General features: G+C 40.4%; 1 protein-coding gene across 1 annotated transcript; it reads left to right on the forward strand.

Annotated features, from left to right (window-relative positions):
- The first annotated feature begins 855 nt into the window (after positions 1–855).
- kiaa1841 (KIAA1841 ortholog) lies at positions 856–23257 on the forward strand. Its single transcript, XM_017716730.2, has 21 exons — positions 856–1136; positions 3365–3517; positions 6568–6757; positions 7258–7351; positions 8163–8410; positions 9353–9411; positions 10597–10757; positions 11514–11600; positions 11847–11957; positions 12663–12786; positions 12874–13026; positions 13538–13683; positions 13882–13975; positions 15583–15615; positions 16088–16187; positions 17185–17273; positions 17357–17385; positions 18055–18128; positions 18406–18494; positions 20994–21085; positions 21754–23257. Exons 2-21 carry the CDS (start codon positions 3368–3370, stop codon positions 21788–21790), a joined length of 2160 nt encoding a protein of 719 aa, XP_017572219.1. The 5' UTR covers positions 856–1136; positions 3365–3367; the 3' UTR covers positions 21791–23257.
- The last annotated feature ends 1926 nt before the right edge of the window (positions 23258–25183 follow it).

Here is a 25183-nt window from a genome sequence, read left to right on the forward strand (position 1 = left end):
TAGCTGAACAAATTCATCATGCTGATGAGGGTGACATGCACAAATCTTTACATACAGATCATTTTTAGGCTATTGCAGCTGTGTTATTCTGTAAAATAGATTTGAGCTTTCAGACTGTTGTCAGTTGTTCATAAAATGGGCTCTTTTTGAGAGTGCTAGCACTGATGTGGTGATTTCTTTGTCTTGCATGTACATAAATATCACATTTATACATATAGATTCAATTTATTACTACAACTGGTCATTACAGTGTGATGTAATACAATTGTAAGATGTAAACATTTTATGTTCTGCTTTAGCCCTGTTTGTTGTATGTTTTTAGCTTTGTTGATTCGGATTTGAGAAATAAAATATAATCTTTATTAACAGTAATCACAATTTTGCATAGGCATTTTAAAATGTTTAACGTTATTAATACATTACTATTATTATATTTTATAATATGTGATTTTTTAAAATATTATCAAACAAAGAATACTATTAGGATTTTACTTATTATATATTATTTTCTTACCTTTTTAATTGTAGTTCATGATATTGCTTTTTTATTTTATTGTTTGGGCTCGTATTATGCTTTTTTTGTTTCGCTCGCTTCCGCTGTCGCCTAGCAACGAGGACGCCCCTCGTGAACAAGCTGCACTGCGGCACCGGAAGAGTGATAAAGATCAACAAAACGACGACGTACTAAGCGAGTAGCTCACAAACAACAAACAACAAAACAACAAACAACAAAAACAATAAACTACAGTAATAGCGCAGCGCTGCCAGCGCCGCTGCTGAGCCGCCTTTATGACTCTGTCTGGGTTTGATTGCGTCGCGCAGGTGCTCGACCAATCAGATGCGTTTGGGCGGAGCCTGTGGTTCAGCCGAGCTGCCGGAGACAAGGAGCCAGCAGCCCGATCATCGGCGGATTAAACCGTTAATGTAGCTTTAAACAGCACACCGACGGTTACAGGCACTGAAAACAACGAGCTAGATACAATACACGGCTGTCTGTCAAACATGACTCGTTTTTTAGCCCATTAGGCCCTTAAACTGAGATTTGTGATCACTGATCAATGACGCTATTGACTGAGCCAGCCTGGACCAGGGAGTAACATCATCGCTACAGAAGGGGCACCGAAGGACGAACTAATGTAAGTGACTGATATTGCCTAATGATTCGCCAGCTTCTTGTTCGAATTTACCCGTTCCACCTTAAGTGCTGCAGCATTTAAGGTGGAACGGGAAACCTGGAATAGGAAGCCAGGTTCAGCCTTATTGTATTTCTGCCCCTCTCTTGTATTTGCAGGGTATTGTTTGCTGCAGCGTGTTTCTGATGGCCATCAAATATCATATATCATAAAAGGCTACCGCAGTGTTCTCCACCTGCACTGCAGAGTTTGTTTTCCAGCTCCAGAGCTGTGCGCTGGGAAGGCTGAAGTTAGGGTGATATATGTGCTGGGATGTCACGGAATACGATTATTGGGGAAAATATATTCATCAGAATACAGAAATTAGTAGAATAAAGTATCTGTATTAAGTACAAGTTACATTTTGTAAAGGTGGTAAATGCTTACCCACTACATTTAAAAAAATGACCATCTTTAAAAGAAACACCACAAATACTTGTTTATTAGCTATTCTAAAATCATTCAGTTTAAAGAAGAGCTCAGTAAACAGCTCCTTTACAAACACTGAGGTTCTGTGTCACTGATGGGGCCCACTGTGCTGCAGAAGGGGGGTTTGACTTGGGATTTGGTGGCTGGCTGTGCTCCACAGAATGATCGCAGCTCTGAAGAACATGCACTCTTTGGCAACTTTATCGGAAGCCCCTTCCTTGTAGCTCCACCTTATTGTTGTAAACTTGTTCCTCATCTGTAGATGCATAGATATCCTGTCTAAATATTTTGGGTGGACGGTCCACTCTCAACCCAACAGAGGACACTGACATGTGTAAAAACCCCAGGAACATTGTTATGCTGTGTCTGATACACTCATGCCAGCACCACTCACACTGCCATGTGGACCACCACCCAAATAACAGACTAGTGATGATGAACTGTGCAGCAACAGATGGCCTACAGTGACTGTAACTGTACATCTGCTTGATGAACCTATAAGGTAGGTGTTTCTAATAAGGAGGCCAGTAAGAGAAAGGAAAAGTAGGTGTTTCTAATATAGTGGCCAGTGAGTGGAAGAACAGTGTAGGTTTTTCTAATAAAGCGACCAGTAAGAGAAAGGACAAAGTAGGTGTTTCTAATATAGTGGCCAGTGAGTGGAAGAACAGTGTAGGTTTTTCTAATAAAGCGACCAGTAAGAGAAAGGACAAAGTAGGTGTTTCTAATATAGTGGCCAGTGAGTGGAAGAACAGTGTAGGTTTTTCTAATAAAGCGACCAGTAAGAGAAAGGAAAAGTAGGTGTTTCTAATATAGTGGCCAGTGAGTGGGAGTACAACAACCAATAAAAGAAAGGAAAAGTAGGTGTTTCTAATAAAGTGGCCAGTAAGACAAAGAAAAAAGTATGTTTTTCTAATAAAGTGGCCAGTGAGTGGAAGAACAAAGGGGTGTTTGTAATAAAGTGGCCAGTGAGTGGGTGTAGAAAGTAAGGGTTTTAATGAAGTGACCAGTGAGGAGAAGGGCAAGGTTGGTGTTTCTAATAAAGTGGCCAGCAAGTGGAAGGACAAGGGGATGTTTCTAATAAAGTGGCTAGTAGAAGCAGTAGGAGGTGGGGGTTTCTAATAAAGTGGCCAGTGAGTACATGTTGAATGTAGGGGTTTCTAATAAAGTGACTAGTTAGAAGCAGTAGGAGGTGGGGGTTTCTAATAAAGTGGCCAGTGAGTACATGTTGAATGTAGGTGTTTCTAATAAAGTGACTAGTTAGAAGCAGTAGGAGGTAGGAGTTTCTAATAAAGTGGCCAGTGAGTAAATGTTGAATGTAGGGGTTTCTAATAAAGTGACTAGTTAGAAGCAGTAGGAGGTAGGGGTTTCTAATAAAGTGGCCAGTGAGTACATGTTGAATGTAGGGGTTTCTAATAAAGTGACTAGTTAGAAGCAGTAGGAGGTGGGGGTTTCTAATAAAGTGGCCAGTGAGTACATGTTGAATGTAGGGGTTTCTAATAAAGTGACTAGTTAGAAGCAGTAGGAGGTAGGGGTTTCTAATAAAGTGGCCAGTGAGTACATGTTGAATGTAGGGGTTTCTAATAAAGTGACTAGTTAGAAGCAGTAGGAGGTGGGGGTTTCTAATAAAGTGGCCAGTGAGTACATGTTGAATGTAGGGGTTTCTAATAAAGTGAATGACCGTATTCATCTCTTTTGCATCACATGTCATGAGTTGGGGTGCTGGCTGGTCATGCTGATTAATCCCCATGTAAATACTGTTCCAGATAATGAATCGTCTTTGTTCTGTCAACAATAATTTCCCATATGACAATAACCTCTTGGTGCTGGACATGGTCCTGAGCTCACTATGGGGAGTGCCACAGCCAATCAACTGGGACAACGTTGCCCGGCTTGTTCCTGGCTTCACACCGAAAGAGGTAATGAACCAGTTCTGTTAGAACAGCTAAAGTAATAATTGATACACAGTTTAAACAATTTCCCTTTCCACCAAATATAGTTCAAACAAGAAATGTTTGGTATCTGAGGTTTGTTTAACACTGAAGGCATGAGGCTAACATCTTCATAACAAGTGTTCAAAGCTTATATTCAGTTAGCATGCTGCTAACTGCAGGCCTAAATCATCACACACTCATCTCAAACTATTGAGAGTTGTTAAATAATCTTAAATAGACTTGTTTATGTGGTTTTTGACACTATATTACACTGTTGTCTATAATCGTGGGCTAAAGTATGTCACATAACAGAACACAGCAGTAGCAGCCACCCGGAACACTGAATTTTATCAGTACCTTTGTGTGTCTGTCTGTGTGGAACATGAGCCACCATAGCAGCAGTTTTCTTATATATTTCTAATCTTTTTTTCACAGCCTCCTTAAAATGCAACTTATGCCTGTTTTGAAGGTTCATTAGTTGAACCATGTTTGTTCTTCAGTATTGCAGATGAAATCATTTCAGTTGAAATGTGTATGATATCCAAAACCAAGTATGCCAACGTGTAAACTGTTATTAATTTGATATGAAGAAAGCTGTGATTTATGGCCACCATAAACATTAAGCAAATATTTTATATAAAACTTATTTTAAAAACATAAAAATATACTTATTTATATTCATTAGAAGCAACCCAATTCAAATAAATCCCAAACTAATTTAATTGAATTGTATGAGATTGTATAAGTCCGGGTGACCGGGGTCCTCTCTGTGTGAAGTTTGCATGTTCTCCCCGTGTCTGCGTGGGTTTCCTCTGGGTTCTCCGGTTTCCTCCCACAGTCCAAAGACATGCAGTCAGGCCAATTGCCCCTGGGTCTGAGTGTGTGTGTGATTGTGTATGTTTGTTTGTCTGCCCTGCGATGGACCGGCGACCTGTTCAGGGTGTATCCTGCCTTCCGCCCGATGACTGCTGGGATAGGCTCCAGCACCCCCCCGTGACCCTGAGGGAGAAGCGGCTTAGAGAATGGATGGATGGGTGGATGGATGGATGGATGGATGGATGGATGGATGGATGGATGGATGGCTGGATAAGACCTGTTAGATTTTGCCACTAAATCTCATTAAGAGGCTGTGCGCATGTGCAATAGTAAGGAAACACATCATCAACCAGGAAATCGCTTCAGCTGGCATGGTGGACCTGATATGGCTCTTTTTATTTTTATCTCTTGCCATCAGTGGTGGATGAAGTACACAAATCATGTACGTGAGTTAAAGTAAAGGTAACCAAGGTAAAATATCACTCCAGTAAAAGTTCCTCCCTTTAGACCTCCACTTGAGTAAAAGTACTAAAGTATTTGCCTTTAAATGTACTTAAAAAGTACAAACGTAAAAGTACTAAAAGAGTAATTATGGCTCTAATGGCCTGTTATCATTTTTAAAACAAGAACTAATTTTAGGTGAAAATCCTCCAGCGTCTCTCTTGGTAAACCAGTCTTTTCATAGAACGTCATTAATTAGTGACGCTGACGTCTATTAAAATGATCGTAAGCGCAAAACACTGAAGGCAAACAGTTTCCATCAGGGAGAACCGAGTGGCTCTGAAATCACTTTTTACACACAAGCCAATTTCTTAGTTACGAGTTTAATATAAACTTGTTTTAAACTCAGGATCACAAACGAGTTTCCTTTACTATATTGATCTGTAGGTCTGTGTTCATAAACATAAACCAGCCCAAACTAATTTACTATAAAATGAAATGGTGTTTGTATATGTAAAAAGCTGCGTCAGTCACGACTGCATATGTGGACATATTTCTATATTGTGCTCTATTTTCACAAAGTTAGGTTAGTTCCATCATTTATGTTGAACAGACTCTCCCAAACTTTTACGTTGCTGCGCTGTCGTTGAACCGTGTGCTGCACTGGGTCGGTATGACCAACAGGTCAAAACAAGCTCAGAACAAAGTGACCGCTGTGCCCTGATTGGTGCTCTGGCTCTGCGCTTCTTTTGTTTTGACATTACAGTTTTATACACACAGAAACCAAATGCAATGACAGATTTCACAAAATGTAGTGGAGTGAAAGTAAAAAATCGCTCAAAATGGAAAAACTTTAGTACAGATACACGAAAAAACGACTTAAGTACAGCAACGAATTACAGTTACTTTTTGCCATCCTTTGTTATTCAGTGCAATTGCAATAAAATAGTGATGCGCATTAAATTACTTTGTGTTTTTAATGTTTTTGACCAGATATTAATGTTTCATTTTGCTTATTTTCAGAGAGACTCTAGACAACACCAGTGATCTAGCTAGCTAGCTAGCCTCCTTGCTAGGTCTGCTGTCATGTTAACGGGTACAAAGGGTAGATTAAATAAACAGCCGCAGTGATTTAGTGTGCAGCAGTATATGAAGATGTTTTCCATTCATTTTCAACTCAGTTCATGGTGTTTGTAACTCTAGGTGACCTCGACATGTTAGCATGGTATGAAGTGACTGATAGCCTTAGCTGGCTAACTTGCATGGTGGTTAGCATGAGAGCTGCACCTCAATAGGAAGGTTGTGCACATAAACGTTCGCTTTAATTAGTAGTTCAGTTGAATAGAAATAGGAATTTGATCACAGCTGAAATATAGAAAGTTATGCTTATTTCTGTCACATTAGACTTTAACGTTTACATGTGGATGTTTGTGAATCTAACGTGTTTTGTCATTGAATACATTTACAGAGTCTGAGTAACTGCTGTGAATACAGAAGCTACGATTAACTCTTTAGAAATACATAAACGTTATGTAAAAGAATTGTCCTACAAGTACATGTAATTTAAACGTTATTTGATTCATTCAGGTTTTTTGGACATGATGGAGAAACATCAGTTATAATACCATTTTTACATTGGATTCATCATTTAAATTGAATTGAAAATTGATGTAATTAAAATGCATAAGTTTTAACTTTTGGGCTTTTGGGTGAATGCTGTTACATAACAAATCACATTTTCATTCAGTTTGCATTCTGTTGTTCTCATTTGTGAATAGTGTGCACGCAGGTTCGATGAGCTGAAGAGCACCGGGAGTTTACCCCTAGTGGACGAGCAGTGTAACGCACTGACTGCAGCCAGCAGCTCTCCTTCTGAACCACTGTCCTCTTACATCAGGTCCACCCTATTGGACATTACTGGTGACACGGGGGAACCACAGACCAATCAGGGCACGCTCTCGGTGTCAAGTGAGTCAAAGGGGCAGGACTTGATCAACATTATTACAATGGTGTATTCAAAACCACTGTGTTCATTAAATGATGGATGATAGGTACCTGTCCACACTGCTCTTCAATGGTCAGGACACTGTTCATCAGTGGTCACAGGATGCTGTTGACTGGATATTTTGCTTAGTGGACTGTTCTCAGTCCAGCAGTGACACTGAGGGGTTTAAGAATGATATATTGAAAGACCTTTTTTGATCCTGAAGGGAAATTGCAGGTGTTTTTTAAATTAGAGTATAAAACATTAAAACTTTGAAAGTTTAATTTTGTTTTAGGTTTAAAGTTTAACTGTAAGTTTTAGCTTTGTTTTAAAATGCAAGTTTTTAACTTTTAAAGTTAAAAACAAAATTTATATGGTGGAAAGCATATTTACTGCATATATGAATGTGAAAAATCAGTCAGAATGTGTTTGATGAAATGTTAAAGTGGACTCCTCCTAAAGTGTTCACTGTGTTCCTCCTCAGGCCTGAGTACAAAGCCTGCTGTCAGAGGAGCCAGCGCTGATAACGAGAGCACAGCGGCCACTGAGGAGCGAGAAAAGGAGGATGGAGGAAAAAGGTGCTATATCTATTCATAGCACATTCCGGCATTTTCTTAACTGTCTCAGGGAATTCTAGGCTTAATGATTTCTGTCAAATAAAAAAAATATTTTTTGGCAAAAAAACAAAAGGGTTAAAATCTTTAAACACCCAACAGAAAATTGTCCAATCAGAATTGTTTTCCTGTATTTTCTAGGTATACACAGCCAAGTTAGCTCTCCCATTGCTTAGGACTTCAGGAGCTGGACTGAAGACCTAACATTTCAGATTAACCTCTAACATAATTTGCAACAGGCAGTTTCTCTTTGCTTTTTTGTCAGCTGACTAGCAGTCTGCACGCTAATCTTCAGGGACAAATGTTGGTGAATTAGCAGTTCTACATTAACTCCAACTTTTAAGACCATTTACTGTTAAAACTGTGTTTGAACGATCAGTAGAAATGTATTTTACTGCAAAGGAGGATTGTTTTATTTTTACTGGAAGTTCTAGATACACAGACTGTGAATACGAGTCATAATCTCAGCAGTGTTCCAGTTCATTGTTAGGAATGAAAAACAGCTGTGGCGGCTCTATGCCAGGACTCTCAGATATATGGTACTGTCTGTTACAACCTTCAGATGGCTGTGTTTCATCTAAAACATCTAAAATGTTCAGGTGAATTGCTGTTAGCTCAGTGATGGAATACTATTAGAAACCCATAGCGGTGCTAGCAGAAATTTGCATGTGTCTTGGCTTGACTGGGCTTTGACATTTATGGGCCGAGCTGAAGGCCCAGCACTAATCACATTCCACCACAGCATTAACTATTACTCTTTGGTCGTGCTCCTCAGCCCTACCATGGTGATCCACGTATGTGACGAAGCGAAGAACCTGAAGCAGGATTTCTCATGTCCACGCGACCTGCTGGTGAGGGAGATGCGCTATTTTGCAGAGTATCTGTCAGTGGATGCTCAGCGATGGGAGGAGGTGGACATCTCGGTCCACTGCGACGTGCAGATATTTGACTGGCTTATGAACTATGTCAAGAGAAACTCGGCTGACCACGAACTGGGGAAACATGTGGAAAAACCCAAACTAGGTCAGTTATACTGGACATTACTGCGAATGTTTGCTGAGTCATTTGCCCTGTACGTGTTTGCTGAGTAGGGCTGCAACTAACTGTGACTATGATTCATTAATTAATTGATTATTAATTTTTAATAATCTACAGTCTGTCGGAATGACTGTGTGGATCATATGAACATTATAGAGCGCTTTTTAAATGAAACAGTAGAAGCCATACCACCCCCTACAGTTCATGTAGTGTATTACAGTCTGTCAGAATAACTGTGTGGATCATATGAACATTATAGAGCGCTTTTTAAATGAAACAGTAGAAGCCATACCACCCCCTACAGTTCATGTAGTGTATTACAGTCTGTCAGAATAACTGTGTGGATCATATGAACATTATAGAGCGCTTTTTAAATGAAACAGTAGAAGCCATACCGCCCCCTACAGTTCATGTAGTGTATTACAGTCTGTCAGAATAACTGTGTGGATCATATGAACATTATAGAGCGCTTTTTAAATGAAACAGTAGAAGCCATACCACCCCCTACAGTTCATGTAGTGTATTACAGTCTGTCAGAATAACTGTGTGGATCATATGAACATTATAGAGCGCTTTTTAAATGAAACAGTAGAAGCCATACCGCCCCCTACAGTTCATGTAGTGTATCACAGTCTGTCAGAATGACTGTGTGGATCATATGAACATTATAGAGCGCTTTTGTTTTGAATTATACAATGTATCAATGTTTTTCCTTAATCTGGAAAATCATCCAAAACCCTTTCTTGGAAACTACTTGTTGCAGCCCTACTGCTGAGATGATTGATGCTATGGGTGCCTGATGACCGACATGTCTGAATGATGAGCTTTTTCTTTATGTGTGGTGGTGAATGTTGGTGTGTGGTTGTTGGTTTGGCCGTTTGTGAAGTGGTTTGGTCATGCTGTGTCGTGTTCGGTGTTTGGTTTCAGAGCCCAGCAATGTCATCTCTATCCTGATCTCGTCCGAGTTCTTGAAGATGGACACTTTAGTAAGTGTGCATACTTTAGTAAGCATGTGTTAATGTGAATACTTAAAGCTTCAACCACAGATTGTGCCTCTGTCAACACACTTCATTCACACATACGTGCAACCTACAACTTACATACAACGGGTTTTATTAAGGGCATTTCTATTGTCGCTGTAGCCTGAAAAGTAGGCTGCTAGTTGTTCCTGGTTGGGGCTTTAAGTGAGGATTTAAAGACTTAATTGTGGATACTTTAGTACAGTATAGATACTATTGGATTTGCTTGTGCAGGCATGTCAGACTGGTGACCTTCTGGGCCAAAGTACTGCAGATGTTAGCATTTACCCTCATATAACACACTGAATTCAGTTCATGAAGGCCTTGCCAATTAGCTGATCAGCTGAATCAGGTGTACTTAATGAGGTAGCATGCTGAAGCCTCCAGAGTTTTGGCCCATGAGGACTGGAGCCTGACCTGTGTGCTGGAGTGATTGTGAATATGTGAGTAAATATAGCGCTGGGTATCTGTGTGGTGTGGTCAGAGCATGCTGCATGGCCAGTGTTATGCTTATAGTTGCACCTGGAGTTGCAGAGTCATACGCAAAAGTTTGAACACCCCGGTCAAGTGCCATGAATATGACATTTTTCTGCAAATTTTAAAGCATGATTTGTATTTATTTGCTAAGTTTAACATTTTGGGAAAAAAATATAAAATATAAAGTGTGTCATAATTTTTGCACAGGCGATATTATGATTTTATTATATTTTTCCCACCTATAAGTTAAATTAAACAAATAAACTATAGTTGTGCATTAAAATGTGCAGAAGAGTGTTCTCTGTAGAGGACGTGTTCGTTTATTTCACTTACAAAATTAACAAAACATCATCCAAAACATTCGTCCAGGGGCACAAAACATTCATCCAGGGGCGCAAATGCAGCTAACGCTGAATCAGAGATAGTAGAAAGTAGATAGTAGTGCTAACTGGTCCCTATTAGCATGTTTCAGCCCTCAGGTGGTGCAACCTTGCAATGGCCTTATTGTCGGGCCTCATCAGTCGCAATCGTGAATTTCAGGGTGAGCAGCAGTGAAACTGGATTCAAAGACCAGCGAGCTTGTTTTGGGTCAGACCCCACTCAGGGCAGGGCAAGCTGAGTCCATCAGCTGAAGCTCAGGGCTGTAAATGCTGTGCTGCTCTCTCTGACCTTCAGGTAGAGGAGTGTGTCCAGTACTGTCACAAACAAATGAGCGCCATCGTGGCCACGCCATGCAACATGAGCTGCATCAACAGCAACCTGGCCAGCCGCATCGCTCTGCTCTTCACACACAACCAGGCCGACGACATCAAGGACAAGAAGGACAAGTTCAAAAGGTCAGTAACTGCTATTCATGTTTTTTCCTCACTGAATTGGTCCCATTGTAAATCAAAGCGTAACTGCTTGATTTCACTGCCTGTTGCTAATTATGTTAGAGGTTAATCTGAAATGTTAGGTCTTCAGTCCAGCTCCTGAATTATCTTCTATGAAGTATCTAGTATGAATTATTCTATATCTAGTATGAATTACTCAATGATTGCTGTCATTCAGTTGTCCCTCAATTTTTACATATTATTTTATTAACTACTATGTTATTGTGTAACTACCCTGAATTTTTCAGTAACTACTATGAATTATTCAGTAACTACTATGAATTATTTCAAAAAATACTATTCATTATTCAGTATCTACCTTAATTTTTTTCAGTAACTACTGTGAGTTATTCAGCATCTACTATGAATCATTTCAATAACTACTATTAATTATTCAGTATCTACCCTGAATTTTTCAGTAACTACTATGAATTCTTCTGTAGTTTCTATGAATTATTCAATAACTACTATTAATTATTCAGTATCTACCCTGAATTTTTCAGTAACTACTATGAATTCTTCTGTAGTTTCTATGAATTATTCAATAACTACTATTAATTATTCAGTATCTACCTTGAATTATTATTATTCAGTATCTACTTTTAAATTATGCAGTTACTACTATGAATTATTCAGTAAGTGATTAGGTGTGGGCCCACATACTCACCCTTTAAAGGGTTAATATAATTTGTTGTGTTTCTTTGCCTCTTTTGTTTCCAGTAAGTTGTTCCAGAAGAAGATTGAGAAGCTGTTTGATCCTGACTATGAAAATCCTGACTCTCCAGGAAAAGCTGCCACGCTCTACAGGTCAGACACTTTTTATATAACATAAGATATGACTTCACTCTGCTCTCATGAGAAAACCTTCTCCAGTTCTGTATTATTTTGTAGATTATATCTAGCACCACATAGTAAAGTGTAGTTTTGATGCTACATACAAATTAATACACATCTACGAATAGACAGCAGGCAGAACGTGTAAAAGATAAAGGCTGATAAAAGCAGAACTCTCTCTCTCTCTCTCTCTCTCTCTCTCTCTCTCTCTCTCCACAGGTGTGGTCTTTGCCTTAAGCTTCTGACCAAAGACACTGAAAGGAGGATCTCTTGTGTTCCGGGCAAAATTAACATAAACTCTCAAGGGAACATCGTCTACACACACAGCCGGTACTTACACAGCACATCGCAGAGCACCGAAAGCCGATCGATCTCACCTGGGCTCATCCTAGAACACAGTCGGACTCTCTTTTTGTTTAGAACGATGTCATGCTTAAATGGATCTTTGCATGGCGTTTTCAGGGTTTTCAGATTGAAGTAGAATGTGCTATATATGGTTCTATATAGAACCTATGGCTCCCTTTTTGGTGCTATCTTGAAACATTTTCATCTTCAGTACATTCTCCATCAGTCTGAATAACCCTTCCAATAAGCAAAGATCCCTTTTATAATGCAAAGGGTTCTTTGAGTGTTCATGAATATATATAGAGTGTTCATTTATTTTAGAACCATTTGTCACTGTGTTTGCACACTGTGAAATTAGACCTCTGCATTTAACCCATCCATACAGTGAAACACCCACATACATACACACTAGTGAACTCACACACTTGCCCAGAGCAGTGGGCAGCCCTATCCACTGGGAGTGGGGGTTAGGTGCCTAGCTCAAGGACACCTCAGTCATGGACTGTCAGCCGAGGGAATTAAACCGGCAACCTTCCGGTCACAGGGCTGGTTCCCTAACCTCCAGCCCATGACTGCCCAGCAAAGGGTAAAGGGTTTAGTAAAGGGTTCTTTACTAAAGAACCCTTGAAAAACCATCCGTTCTTAGTGTACTGTCTCTAGATATTGATGACTGTGGATTTCTCCTCTCAGACATAAAGGCTGGGACATCCATGACTTTCTGAACAGCCTGTACGAGGAGCTGAAGTCCTGGGTGCTGGTTTACTGGAGGATCTGGGGCACCATTAACTTCCTCACCTGCTCACGCTGTAAACAGGTGAACACTCCTTCACCCTCAGCTGTCAGTGTGGCACCTGCTGCAGGGGTTCTGTGGTAGAACTCTGTGTGTGTGTGTTATCTGCAGGTATTCCTGTGCAGTGAGTTGTCTCAGTGCAGGTATCACCCGGAGGCTGTGGTGTACCCGGGCGTGGGCGCTGATCGCAGCTGGCATGGTGCTGGGTTTTATCCCTGCTGCAAACAGAGGGCTCTTCGCTTTGACCCCGCCGCCATACCCAGGGTGAGCTAGAACTGCACAGAACAGAACCATAATAAGGGCAAACTAGAACCACATAGATCTGTATATCATGTTTGCCAGTGTAAGCTAGAACCATATAGACTTGTAGAACCATGTTGTGGGTAAGCTAGGACCTAATAAATTGCATTACAATTCTCAGAGAGACCTAGAACCATATAGAACTGTATACCTGTGCACAGACCGAGCTAGAAACTTGTAAAACTGTATGACTGTGCCCAGGTTGAGCTAGAACTGTGTAGAACTGTATGCCCAGCGGGAGCTAGAATATTACAGAGCTGTTTTACTATGTTCAATGTAAACAAGAACCTAATAGAACTGTTGCCCTGGGTGAACTAGAACCATATAGGACTTTACAACAATGAACTAGATATGCTGGGTAATAGACTTTTTTTAGAGAATAGAAAGGATTCCGTAGTCAAAGAGACTTGGACAGGAATTCTGCTTAGTCATTTAAGGCATGTATTGTGTTTTGAGCGTGTGTCTGTCCCCGCAGGGCTGTAAGGTCAGGGATCATGTGGTCAGTGCGCTGGACGATGGGGACTGTGGAGATAACATGAACTCTGTGCAGATCAGAATACTGAACGACCTGCTGCTCCACAGAGACGCTGTGTGTGTTATAAGCACACAGACTGCCGACAGGTCAGCCTCATCCTCTGAAAACACTCCTTTCTTTAGATCAGGTTCTCTTTCAGTTCCTGCTGTAGCATCTAATAAAAATAACAATACTTATAAGGTCAAAAGCATTTCAAGCCTTCTCCTGCAGTATGACTCACTGAGCCTGACGTTAACTTTGAATGCATATTGGATGTGACACTTCTGGTGTATGTTTTGGTACAGTTCTGCAGAGTCACCTGCAGGGGGCGAGCAAACACAGGACTGCGACGTAGAGCCGGGAGTCCTGAACATTCAGAGAAGCGGAGAAATCACAGCAGTCAGTCTCCTGAATTATTTCATTTACTTTATTTTCCTTAATTTCACACATTATTTATTTCTAACGGTTATTTTCATCTAACATCTAGAGGATGTATGTTCATTAAAGTGACTTGATGTAAAAAAACAAACAAAAAAAAAAACGCAGCATGAAGTTTGATTTTTATGTTACGTTTACGTCACGTGTTCCTCTGTGAGTTTATTGGCTGGTTGTAAAGCAGAAATCCAATAACTGCCTGACTCATGTAGACCTGGAGTTTCCTCATTATCTAATTACTCATGTAAATGCATTGATTGGGTTACTGTCAAAATCTGATTTTCAGCAGTTATAAAGTTATTATGTGCATGTAAACACACCCATTGTACAAATCCTGAATTTCATCACCTTTCAGTATTTGCTCAGTTTTGCAGTTGGATGATGATAACAAGCATGCTATGTAGCTGATCTAGTCGCTTAGGAATACATTTGCTCACCGGCAGCAAAAGTACACATACCGGCACAATAGTTTGGTATTATAAATTAAGTTTAAAGATGCAGTATACCACCCTGGAGAATGACTGTTGATATTTAAACTCAACCTCTCCAAATTTATAGACGTGCAGTGCTAAGGCATACAACACTGGGCTAGCAATTTTTTTTAATCTTTGTGGCTAAAAACCCTGTATTTGTATTCCGTCATTTAATGTTAGAGTGAACAATGACACATCAAGTAATGCAGCTAACATTAGCTAGGTTGTGGGTTAGCAAACTGTCACTACAATTGCTAACCAGTTGGGATTAGCTATAACAAACATTAACAAATGGGACAAAAAAGTACTGACCTGTTGGTTCAGGTGAACATCACAAATAAGTTAATGCTGCCCCCTGTCAAGCGGAAACTGAGCAGCCTCCTCATCCCTTTTCATACCGTTCAACTCGCAAAGCTGAAATTAGCTTCTTATTTACCAGCTTCTTGCTCGATGTTTTCCTGTTCCACCTTAAATGATGGAGCACTTACATTCTGATGCTTCAGGCGCTAGAATAGAGCTGCTTCGCCGTTTAAGGGGGAATGGGAAAATGCAAATAAGATGCCAAAAATCAGCCTCAGCTCTCACCTCACCGTCATCTTGTCACTGCTGAAACACCCTCGTCTGATCTAAGCACTTCATTCTCAATCTTTGTTCGTCAGATCTTCTCATCTTTGTCTGTATCTCTGTGATCTGTCTTTCTTGATGCTGAGTGAAGTTCAGTACATAACCCCCTCCGCATTACCCAATGAACACGGTATGATGTGTTGTCTGTCAGAGACACGTTGTTTGTTTCCCATTTACAGATCCAGGGCTGTGATTTTTTTCCAGCGTGCCCACAGAATTGGAAAGCTAGAGGATAAATTTGCTGAATTTAATAGAGTATATTGGATTGAGATTGTATACTGCACCTTTAATTGTTTCCACTGAAAAAAATAAAACACAATTTCTTATGTGTCAGGATAGTCATCAGAGGCTGACCTCTGCCTGTCAGGTGTTTTGTTTGTTTATGAGCTTCAGATGCACAAAAAACAAGTACTCCTTAATGCCTCACTCAGAAAAACTCTTAACATATGTCTCTCACCATCCAATCTGTTTCAGTTTTCACTGCTGAAGAACTGGAGTCTCCAACTGGTGAGAACACACACACACACACACACACACACACACACACACACAGTCAATACACCCCCAAAACGTGACGTAAATTATACATGGAAAAATTCCAGTATCTAATTTTACTTCAAAGTAGGACTGTCTAATAGAGTGGACAGAAAGTGGACACCATGTTTAAACTCCAGCAGCACTGCTGTAACTGATCATACCAGTCATACCAGTGCAACACACATGAACACACCACTGCCATGTTGGTATCACTGCATGGTGATGCCTTTCTATTGATGAATAGGGTACAAGGGGGCTGATTGAATGTGCTGCAACAGATGGTTAGTACTCTGTAATCCTAAAACTGCAATCCTACAAAGTACATCTTTAGGTGTAGCTGATTAAGTGACTGGTGAGTATGAATATTTAATGCAGTATTTCAAATCAACTGATGTGTTCAGTGCATGTATCAGAGTTCTCAATGTCCTTTGACCTTTCCCAGCGGCAACAGTCTCTGCTGTCTGAGGACGAAGAGTACACCACAGGGTCGGAGGTCACAGAAGATGAGGTTGGGGATGAAGAAGATGCTTCCAAGAAACAAAGTAAAGCTGAGGATTTCTGTAATGGAATTAATCTTTCAGATCAATCTTTTTGGCCAGATGGTGGCAGGCGTTTACCATTGATGGATGTGCACATGTTAAAGGGCCTGAATCAGAGGGGAAAAAACAAACTTTCCTTGTTTTTCATTCAGAACCTACTGTGTTTTACACACAGAGGAATTAGACCTCTGCATTTAACCCATCCGTGCAGTGAAACACCCACATACATGCACACTAGTGAACACACACGCTAAGGGGCAGTGAGCACACTTGCCTGGAGCAGTGGGCAGCACTATCCACAGCGCCCAGGGAGCGATTGGGGGTTAGGTGCCTTGCTCAAGGGCACTTCAGTCATGCACAGTCAGGTGAGGGGATCGAATCGGTGACCTTCCAGTCACAAGGCTGGTTCCCTAACCTCCATCCCACGACCGGCCCTTTTTTGGAATGAAAGAGATTGAGGTAGTAGATCAACGCTGTTACAGTTTCAGAACTTCAGAACACACACACACACACACACACACACACACACACACACACACACACACACACACACATATAAGTTAATTCTATGGGATAAACTAACCCTCTGGAAAAAAAACATTAATTAAATGTAAATTAAATGTACCTTTTACAGTGGCCATTATTATGGAAAACCAAATATTCTTTTATTGTTTTTTAATCAAATAAAGTTTATTATATTAAAGTGTCAAAACACACCATTCACTAACCAGTCCATTCACTCCATATGTGGAAACTGGGCTGCAAAAAAACAGGCCCATTTTGAATGACTTCAGCACTTTAGCCCTGCCCACTCACATCGAAGTTAATATTTCAGTTAATCTATAAAAACAGTCGGTTTAATTCTAAGTGATAGAAATGAAGAAACAGTGATTTAAAAAAGAATTCTGACTATATTTGGTACGTAAAATCACACAAACTGTATATCTTTCCTAGCACATGGTCCTTTACGGTTGACATTTGTTTTGTTTTTTTTCTGCAGCTCCAAAGAAGGCAAGAAAATCAGGGAAGCCTTTGAAAAGACAAGCATCTTCCCCCAGCATACAGCGCAAAGAGAGAACTGCAGACAAGGTGTGTCAGCTTACTGCTTCAGTTTCTTCAAATGCTGGACTGTGATGTTCTCCTCATTCACTGTATTCATCTTCTTTTTAAAGGCTACTTCAAGAGACTCCACCCCTTTCACGTACGTCCTTCTCTTACTTTCAAATGACCATTTTTTCTAGCTTTTGTACTGGTTATGTGTAACGTTTTGCCTTTGCATTCATCTGTCCAAACGTATGCAGACAGGCCTTCTACTGAGTGAATTCAGCTGCTTTAAGGTGCACCTACTGCAGATACAGGCCATGTCCATAGAAAACCATTGATCTGCTTAAGCCTGAGCTTAAGATCACCATGTCTAATGCTGACCCTGGTCTAGAGGGGTATACAACCCTCCAGCATTGCGCTGTGGAGCAGTGCAACCATGTTCTCTGGAGTGATGGAGCTGCATCCAATACCGTTGGGATGAGTTGGAGTGCTCCAGAACTGACCATCCAACATCAGTACCTGAACTCACTAATGCTCAATCAAATCCTCACAGTAACACTCCACAGGTAGTGTAAAGCCTTCCCAGAAGAGAAGAGGCTGTTGCTGCAGCAAAGGAGGACAAACTCACTGTTAACGCCCTTCAGATCACATTTCAATCACATTTCAGAAGAAACACTGGAGAAACTTTTGGACATGTAATGGGTATTAGCAGTGATACTATATAGTATAGAATGTGAACAGCTTGCTATTAAGCAATAAGGGATGGTGTAGCTTAGTAAATATAGTGGATATATAAATACTCTCTCTATCTCTCTCTCACATCCAGAGTGAGCGTGCAGAAGAGTAAATGGGACAGCAGTCGCTCTATGAGGTTTAATCAGGACGCTCAGAGGGAAGAAGGTTTGTACTCATAGCCCTGCTTTCCATCATTATCTGTGTATTTTATACAGTGGAATGTACAGTTTACTGTCTCCCCACTTTACAAGCTGTGATTCAGCTCATTAGCTAATTACCAAACTAAGCCAGGTGTGGTACAGCAGCAAAACTGAACTGAGCCGTCACACCATCTGCTGTATATACAGACGCTGTATATTTATATACATGTTACATATGCAGGTACGGTGTATCTTCTACTTTCTCTCTCACTCTTTTTCTCTCACACACACCCTCTGTCCAGACCAGAGGAGAATGGTGGAGATTATGGGTCATCTTACCAGAATGCGCTTCGGTGATTTGGAACAGAACAAGTCAATGGACACTAAAGAGGTAGAGAACTGCTGTCAGTGTGTGTGAATGACTGGCCGCTGGAGGAGAAACAGTTGACCAGTGTGGCATGTAGTGTATAGTCTAACAACATGCTGTATAAAGCTTACACTGTATAGTTTAACACACTGACATGAAATTAAACAGAAAACATAAAATGTGCCATAACTTTTTCTCAGGCCACATTTTATGTTTTATTTTTTCGCCAATATGTTAAATTCAACAGATAAACAGTAATCATGTATTAAGATGGGGAGAAATTTGACCAGGTCACCCAAACCTTTGCATACAACCATGCTGTTGTTGGAACAAAACCTCGTATCTCCATTTTTGTCGATTTTCAGTTTCTGACATAATTTGAAAGTGCATGTTGGCCTTTACATTGTGTGTAAATTCAAACTGAAAGAAATAGCTAAAAATGACTTGGAAAAAAATTCTGGTTCCATTGACTTACATTGAAAGTAATGTATGTTTATTCCTTCTCCTGTAAAGTTACCATTTTGAAGATACGAGGTTTTGTTCCAATAACAGCAATATACTATAAAATAGTGTATATTACAACAGCATGATATGTAGTATACACACAATACATCATGGTATAATGTATAGCATAACAGTATTAAACTGTATGTAGTATACACACAATACAATGATATAGTGCATTGTATGACTGAAATATATATATATATATATATATTTTTTTTTTTTTTTTTACACACTATATACCATAGTAAAATGTATAGAATATCAGTATTAATGCAGTACATACATAATACTATAGTGTAGTGTATGGTGTAACAGCATTATATATAGTTTATACACACTTTATACCATAGTATATTGCATAGCGTAGCAGTATTATATGTAGTATATGTACAATACTATAGTGTATTGTGTATCAGTAATATTTAGACACTGTCACATTATAGTTTATAGCACAGCAGTAGTTATATATAGTGTACACAGTATTTACAATAGTATAATGTCAACCACAAGACACAATCCTGTCTGGCCCACAAAGGATTTAAATTTCTATTAAATTTCTACTAGCCTGTTTCACAGTGCCCTGAACTATAATTACCAGCATACACTGCACTGTAACGTGTGCACTCACCTCCCTCCACCTACAACTGGACTTGAAGCAAAGAATAGTCTGTCTCTATTTTGCTGTTGCCACCCAGTTCAGGTTAGAGCAAAATGTTTTTTAAATATGAAATAAAAACATAGGCAGTCTCTGGCCTAGTGATTTGTTGAGAGTTTTTAATATTTAATAATGTTTAGCACAGAAGTATCATTGGTATATAGACACAAAATATACTATTGTATATGGTAACAGGTAACAGTACACACTCATATACACACACACACTATATATATATATATATATATATATATATATATAATATATACACACTATAATTCCAGAAGTATTCGCTCACCCATCCAAATCATTGAATTCAGGTGCTCCAATCACTTCCATGGCCACAGGTGTATAAAACCAAGCACCTAGGCACACAGACTGCTTCTAGAATGGCTTGCTCTCAGGAACTGAGAATGAAGTGAATTCCAATGTGGTACCGTGATAGGATGCTACCTGTGCAGTTGTGAAATTTCCTCATTACTAAACATTCCACAGCGAACTGTCAGTGGTGTTATAACAAAGTGGAAACAATTGGTACGAATTGGAAGGCGACGTAAAATGACAGAACGGGGTCAGCGGATGCTGAGGCGCATAGTGCGCAGAGGTCATCAACTTTCTGTAGAGTCAGCCGCTACAGACCTCCAAACTTTACGTGTCCTTCAGATCAGCTCAAGAACAGAGAGCTTCATGGAATGGGTTTCCATGGCTGAGCAGCTGAGTCCAAGCCTTACATCATCAAGCGCAATGCAAAGCATCGAATGCAGTGGTGTAAAGCACCGCCACTGGACTCGAGAGCAGTGGAGATGTGTTCTCTGGAGTGACGGATCATGCTTCTCCATCTAAAAAATCCGATGGATGACTCTGGGTTTGGTGGTTGCCAGGAGAACGGTACTTGTCTGACTGCATTGTGCCAAGTATAAAGTTTGGTGGAGGGGGGGATTATGGTGTGGGGTTGTTTTTCAGGAGTTGGGCTCAGCCCCTTAATTCCAGTGAAAGGACCTGTTAATGCTTCAGAAGACCAAGAGATTTTGGACAATTTCGTGCTCCCAACTTTGTGGGAAAAGTTTGCGGATGGCCCCGTCCTGTTCCAACATGACTGCGCACCAGTGTACAAAGCAAGGACCATAAAGACATGGATGAGCGAGTTTGGTGTGGAAGAACTTGACTGGCCTGCACAGAGTCCTGACCTCAACCCGATAGAACACCTTTAGGATGAATTAGAGCGGGGGTCTGCAGGAGCAGGATTTAGAAACACTCGTCTACAGTATATACACTATACACACTGTAGCATAGGCTCATACATCTACAGTGTAAAAGGCATATAGACATGTAAATACTTATGTGTGTCTGTGTGTGTCCAGCTTGCAGGAGGCATCTACTCCAGACTGGAGGCCCAGGTTAAAAGCTCCACTCAACCCAGTGGCCGACAAAGCAGCTCGGACAAAACGCTCCGGTACATCACACAAGTGTTCCTATGTTCCTAAGTGCAATACAGATTTATATGCAACTCTTATTTTATTATTATCCTTATTTTACTGTAAATAGTCTAGAGATTTAGCTTTAATTTTTTATTATTTATAATGTTGATAATGTTTATACTGTTTCCCATTTCTGTTACTGAGTGCCTTACTCCTGTTACTCTGCTGCTGCTGTAATACTGTGAATTTCCCCGCTGTGGGACTAATAAAGGATTACCTTATCTTATCTTATAAACGGCAGCATCCGCACATGGTCAAAGTGTAAAATTCACGCAGAACTCAGAACTATAGGAACCTGAACACCACAGCATCTAAACAAATACACACAACACACACAGTGTTCAGTGATGACTGTACACAGCAGTCACACACACACACACACACTATGATCACTTCAGCACCGACCACAAACTCACCCAGATGTTTTGTTCATCCATAATTGTGGTTGTTTGTGTTTCATCCAGAAACTCTGTCTTGTTAGTTACGTTCGTTTGGCTTTTAAGTTGTTTTCTTTTGTGGAGAGATGAACAAAAATGTTATGCTAATCTCTCTTTATTCTGATGGACGGTTGGAATTTCTTTCTGTTTTTACTCTCTCTCTGTTTCAGTTCTATTTTTAGCCTGCTGCTTTGTTCTTTTTTTAGGCCAAAGACGCGCTCTGGGCAGTCTAGACCAGCGTAAAGAAGGGAAGCGACAGATGAGATGAGCTGATGAGTACATAAAAGGAGGAATAATCCCCCCCTCCTCCATCCTGCATCCCTCTATCTGAAACTCCGGGCTGACTCGGACAGAGGGACGGACAGAAGGAGACGTTTGCGATGCCGTAAAGGAACCTGTGTGGTTTTAATATGCAAACTGGATGAAATAGTAGAGCTGCACTGGAATGAAATGTGTCACTTTGTCTCCTCACTAATCGTGCTGCTAGCTTCATAAATGTTACAGCGATGGTTTGGTGACAGCCAAATATACTCTATTTTACCTCTTCTCCCAAATGTTAGTCAGTCAGTCTTTAATTTTGGACTGAAGCTATGAGGCTAATAAAGTAATGGAAGCGTATGTACACCGATTAGCCTGGTGCAAACTGCATTCTTTAAATCATGTTGTTAAAAAGGCATTCCACTGATTTTTCCAAATTTCTGAATAATTCAATCGTTGAGATGTAAATGGAGTCATTCAGAGTGGTTTGGTGTGAAATGGTTCATTTGTCTTTACAGTGGTGGTCATAAGAACCAGGGGTCGCTATGACTACAACACAAATATAGACATTTTATTTACTATCCAAAACCACCAGTGAACCTACACGTGTCTTCTGAGCTTTTATATGGAATGTTGTGGTGATAAACTATAATAGATCTGAAATAAAAAGTCTTGCATGGGCCCCAACATCATGAACATGATATTTTAGGCCAAAATGTCCTAAAAACCACTGTTAAACAATGCTGCAGGCATCAGGCAGTGTATTCATAACCATTTCATGTACCAACTTTCTGTGACAGAGCTTTTAGAGGTGGAACGTCTGGTTCCTATCACCACCATTGTGAACAATTCTGACTTGGTATGTTTCTCTAGAACGGAGCGTTTCAAACCAAACCACTCTGAATGATTTTATATCTTAACAATTGAATTATCTAGAATTTTTCAAAAATCTGTGGAATTAAATAGTCTCTAGTAGACTTGCTTAAGTGGTTTCTGACACTGTTACACACACTGATTTCTATAAATGTGGTCAATACAACATCACATTGCTAAAAACAGCATCAGCAGCATTTGGAAGAGCCTGTTTTGTTCCAACTTGTATATATTAGCCTCGTAGCTCCAGTGCAGAACAGCACTAAACTTGATGTATTCAGAAACATGGATTATAGACAGAGCAGATAGTAAGAGCAAATGAAAGTACATTTGAGTTTTTACCTAACTGACGCTTCAAAGTCTGTCACTCCTCTTTACCTTCATGTCCTGCTTCTATAGCCTGTAAGATATGCACTCACTCGTATTCCTCTAGTCCTAATCTCAGGTGACCCCTCCCCACTCATCCTCTGTACTATCCAGCACTGTAACACTGTAGAGTCCTGCGTCTGGAGCCAGTGTCCAAAGCCATGGTGGAATGTGGATACAACTAGAATAAAGAATGGAGCAAAGCTTGCTGAACTAAAATTGTAGCTGTGTGCTTTATTTTGGTCCCCATCGCTGTTCCTGGAGGATGCCTGATCCTGCAGGTCTTACAGTTTCCCTGCTCTAACACACCCACTTTAACTCACACAGGGCTTCTTACTTAACTGATCAGTTGGATCAGGTGTATTAGAGCAGAAAAAACAAACTCTGCTCGACCAATAATGAATATAGTCATGGCTCGCTTGTCTGTTTATTAAATTCATAATTGCAAAGTGTGAATATTTGTGGTGGTGGATGGAGATGGTAGGGTTTGTTGGGAGCAATCAGATAGCTGGAGTGATTGTGATTGTCAGAGTGATGGTAGTGATGACTGGCAATGATTGGCCTCTTCATGCTCCGCCCACAAATGTGTCCTTTCATAGCTTCTGTTGCTAGGTTGGTCAAGCTTTACAGAACGCTGGCGAAAATCCCATTAAAACTAATGAGTGCACAACTCTAACTTTATGGAGCCCATCATTTTTCATTGGAATTTAAAGACTTAAAGACTGTATTTCTTTTCGTAAAAGCTGTCACAGAATAGCTTCACATTATTGGTGTAGATGGATTTTTGGTGAAGATTATTTTTGCTGTAATGTCAATACATGGCAAATACAACAGAGTTAGCAAGTCCTTTACAAGTAACTTCAGCCATGCTACAGTAACTAGTAGTGTAGATTATGTGGTGATTGGCCGGTATTGTTGGTTATGGTGGTGATTGGCTGTCATTGTTGAGTTGACTGTGATTGGATGTTAGGGTGATGGGATAATGATTGCTTGTCATTGTTTGAGTGATGGTGATTGTGGCAATGGTGAATGGCTGTGGTTGTTAATGATGTCATTGGCTGTAGTTGTTAAGGGTGATGGTAATTGGCTGTAGTTCTGGGGTGACGGTATTTGGCTGTCGTTGCTGAGGTGATGGTGGGTTTCTGGTAACACTGGTAATTGTGTTGACTGGCAGTGTTGGTGATTAGCTGGCATTGTTGGGTTATTGGCTATCATAATTGGAGGGATGATTGGTTGTCACTGCTGGGGTGATGGTGATTGGCTGGTACTCTGTTTATATCCTGGACAGTCAGCCTGGTTAGCCCAGCCTGGGCTCAGACTGGTTAGGTTACAGCACTGGTGCTCCTGCCAACCCTCGGTAAAAATGATCATGTGTTAATACCCACTGTGACGACAGGAACCAGACACACAACACTCACCCACAAGCGTGTGGTAACTTTCACAGTCCTACTCTATATTTCTATCGCACTCTCTCTGTCTTCTCTTGTTCTCCCTCTCCCAGAGAAGCTGTGGCTTAGAGGAAGTGGACTGCAGCATTTCTAAAGGCTTAGGCCCAGAGACAGTGCCAAAACAAACCACAGACGAAGCGAGAGTTAGTGCTGCTCGTGGTCTGTGGATTTTGTTCTTTGGAATACAATGGACTATTTGAACAGTGACACTTTCTGTTGTTTCGGCTTCATTTTCCAGAACCTTGGATTTCAAATGACATGTTGACTATGAGAGCCAAAGTGTGCCCTGACAGATTTCATTCAGAAATATTTCAGCCATTGTAAAATTATAGCATTTAGCACATATTCACCCCATGTGGCAGCAAAAGTATTTCACTTAAATCTAGCCGAATGTCTAATACCTCAAGTTTGCATGACAAATTGTTCGGTACATTGGCCTGTATATTTATGGTAAAGTTATTTTATATCTTTTATCGTACAGTCAGAGTCGGCCTGCAGTCTGCAGCGGCAGCTGGACCTGTTTGGAACTGACGGGAGAGGGAGGGAAACAGTGACTGTGTTTTGTGTGCTGGAACAAAGAGAGCAGCGCACACACACGCGCACAAGCAAAAGGTGGACAGTGGACGCATTCTCCGCGTGCGGGGTCAAAGGTTATATCCGGATCATTCGCTGATCCTTTGTTCATTGTTCC

The sequence above is a fragment of the Pygocentrus nattereri genome, chromosome 10, assembly GCF_015220715.1.
Source record: "Pygocentrus nattereri isolate fPygNat1 chromosome 10, fPygNat1.pri, whole genome shotgun sequence".
Taxonomy (NCBI): Eukaryota; Metazoa; Chordata; class Actinopteri; order Characiformes; family Serrasalmidae; genus Pygocentrus; species Pygocentrus nattereri.

Excerpts from the sequence above, each read along its gene's own strand:
- kiaa1841 (XM_017716730.2), top strand. The coding sequence starts at position 3,368 with ATGAATCGTCTTTGTTCTGTCAACAATAATTTCCCATATGACAATAAC. Across the intron at positions 3,518-6,567 it reads CTGGCTTCACACCGAAAGAG|TGTGCACGCAGGTTCGATGA; the intron begins GTAATGAACCAG and ends ATTTGTGAATAG. Across the intron at positions 10,758-11,513 it reads AAGAAGGACAAGTTCAAAAG|TAAGTTGTTCCAGAAGAAGA; the intron begins GTCAGTAACTGC and ends TTTTGTTTCCAG.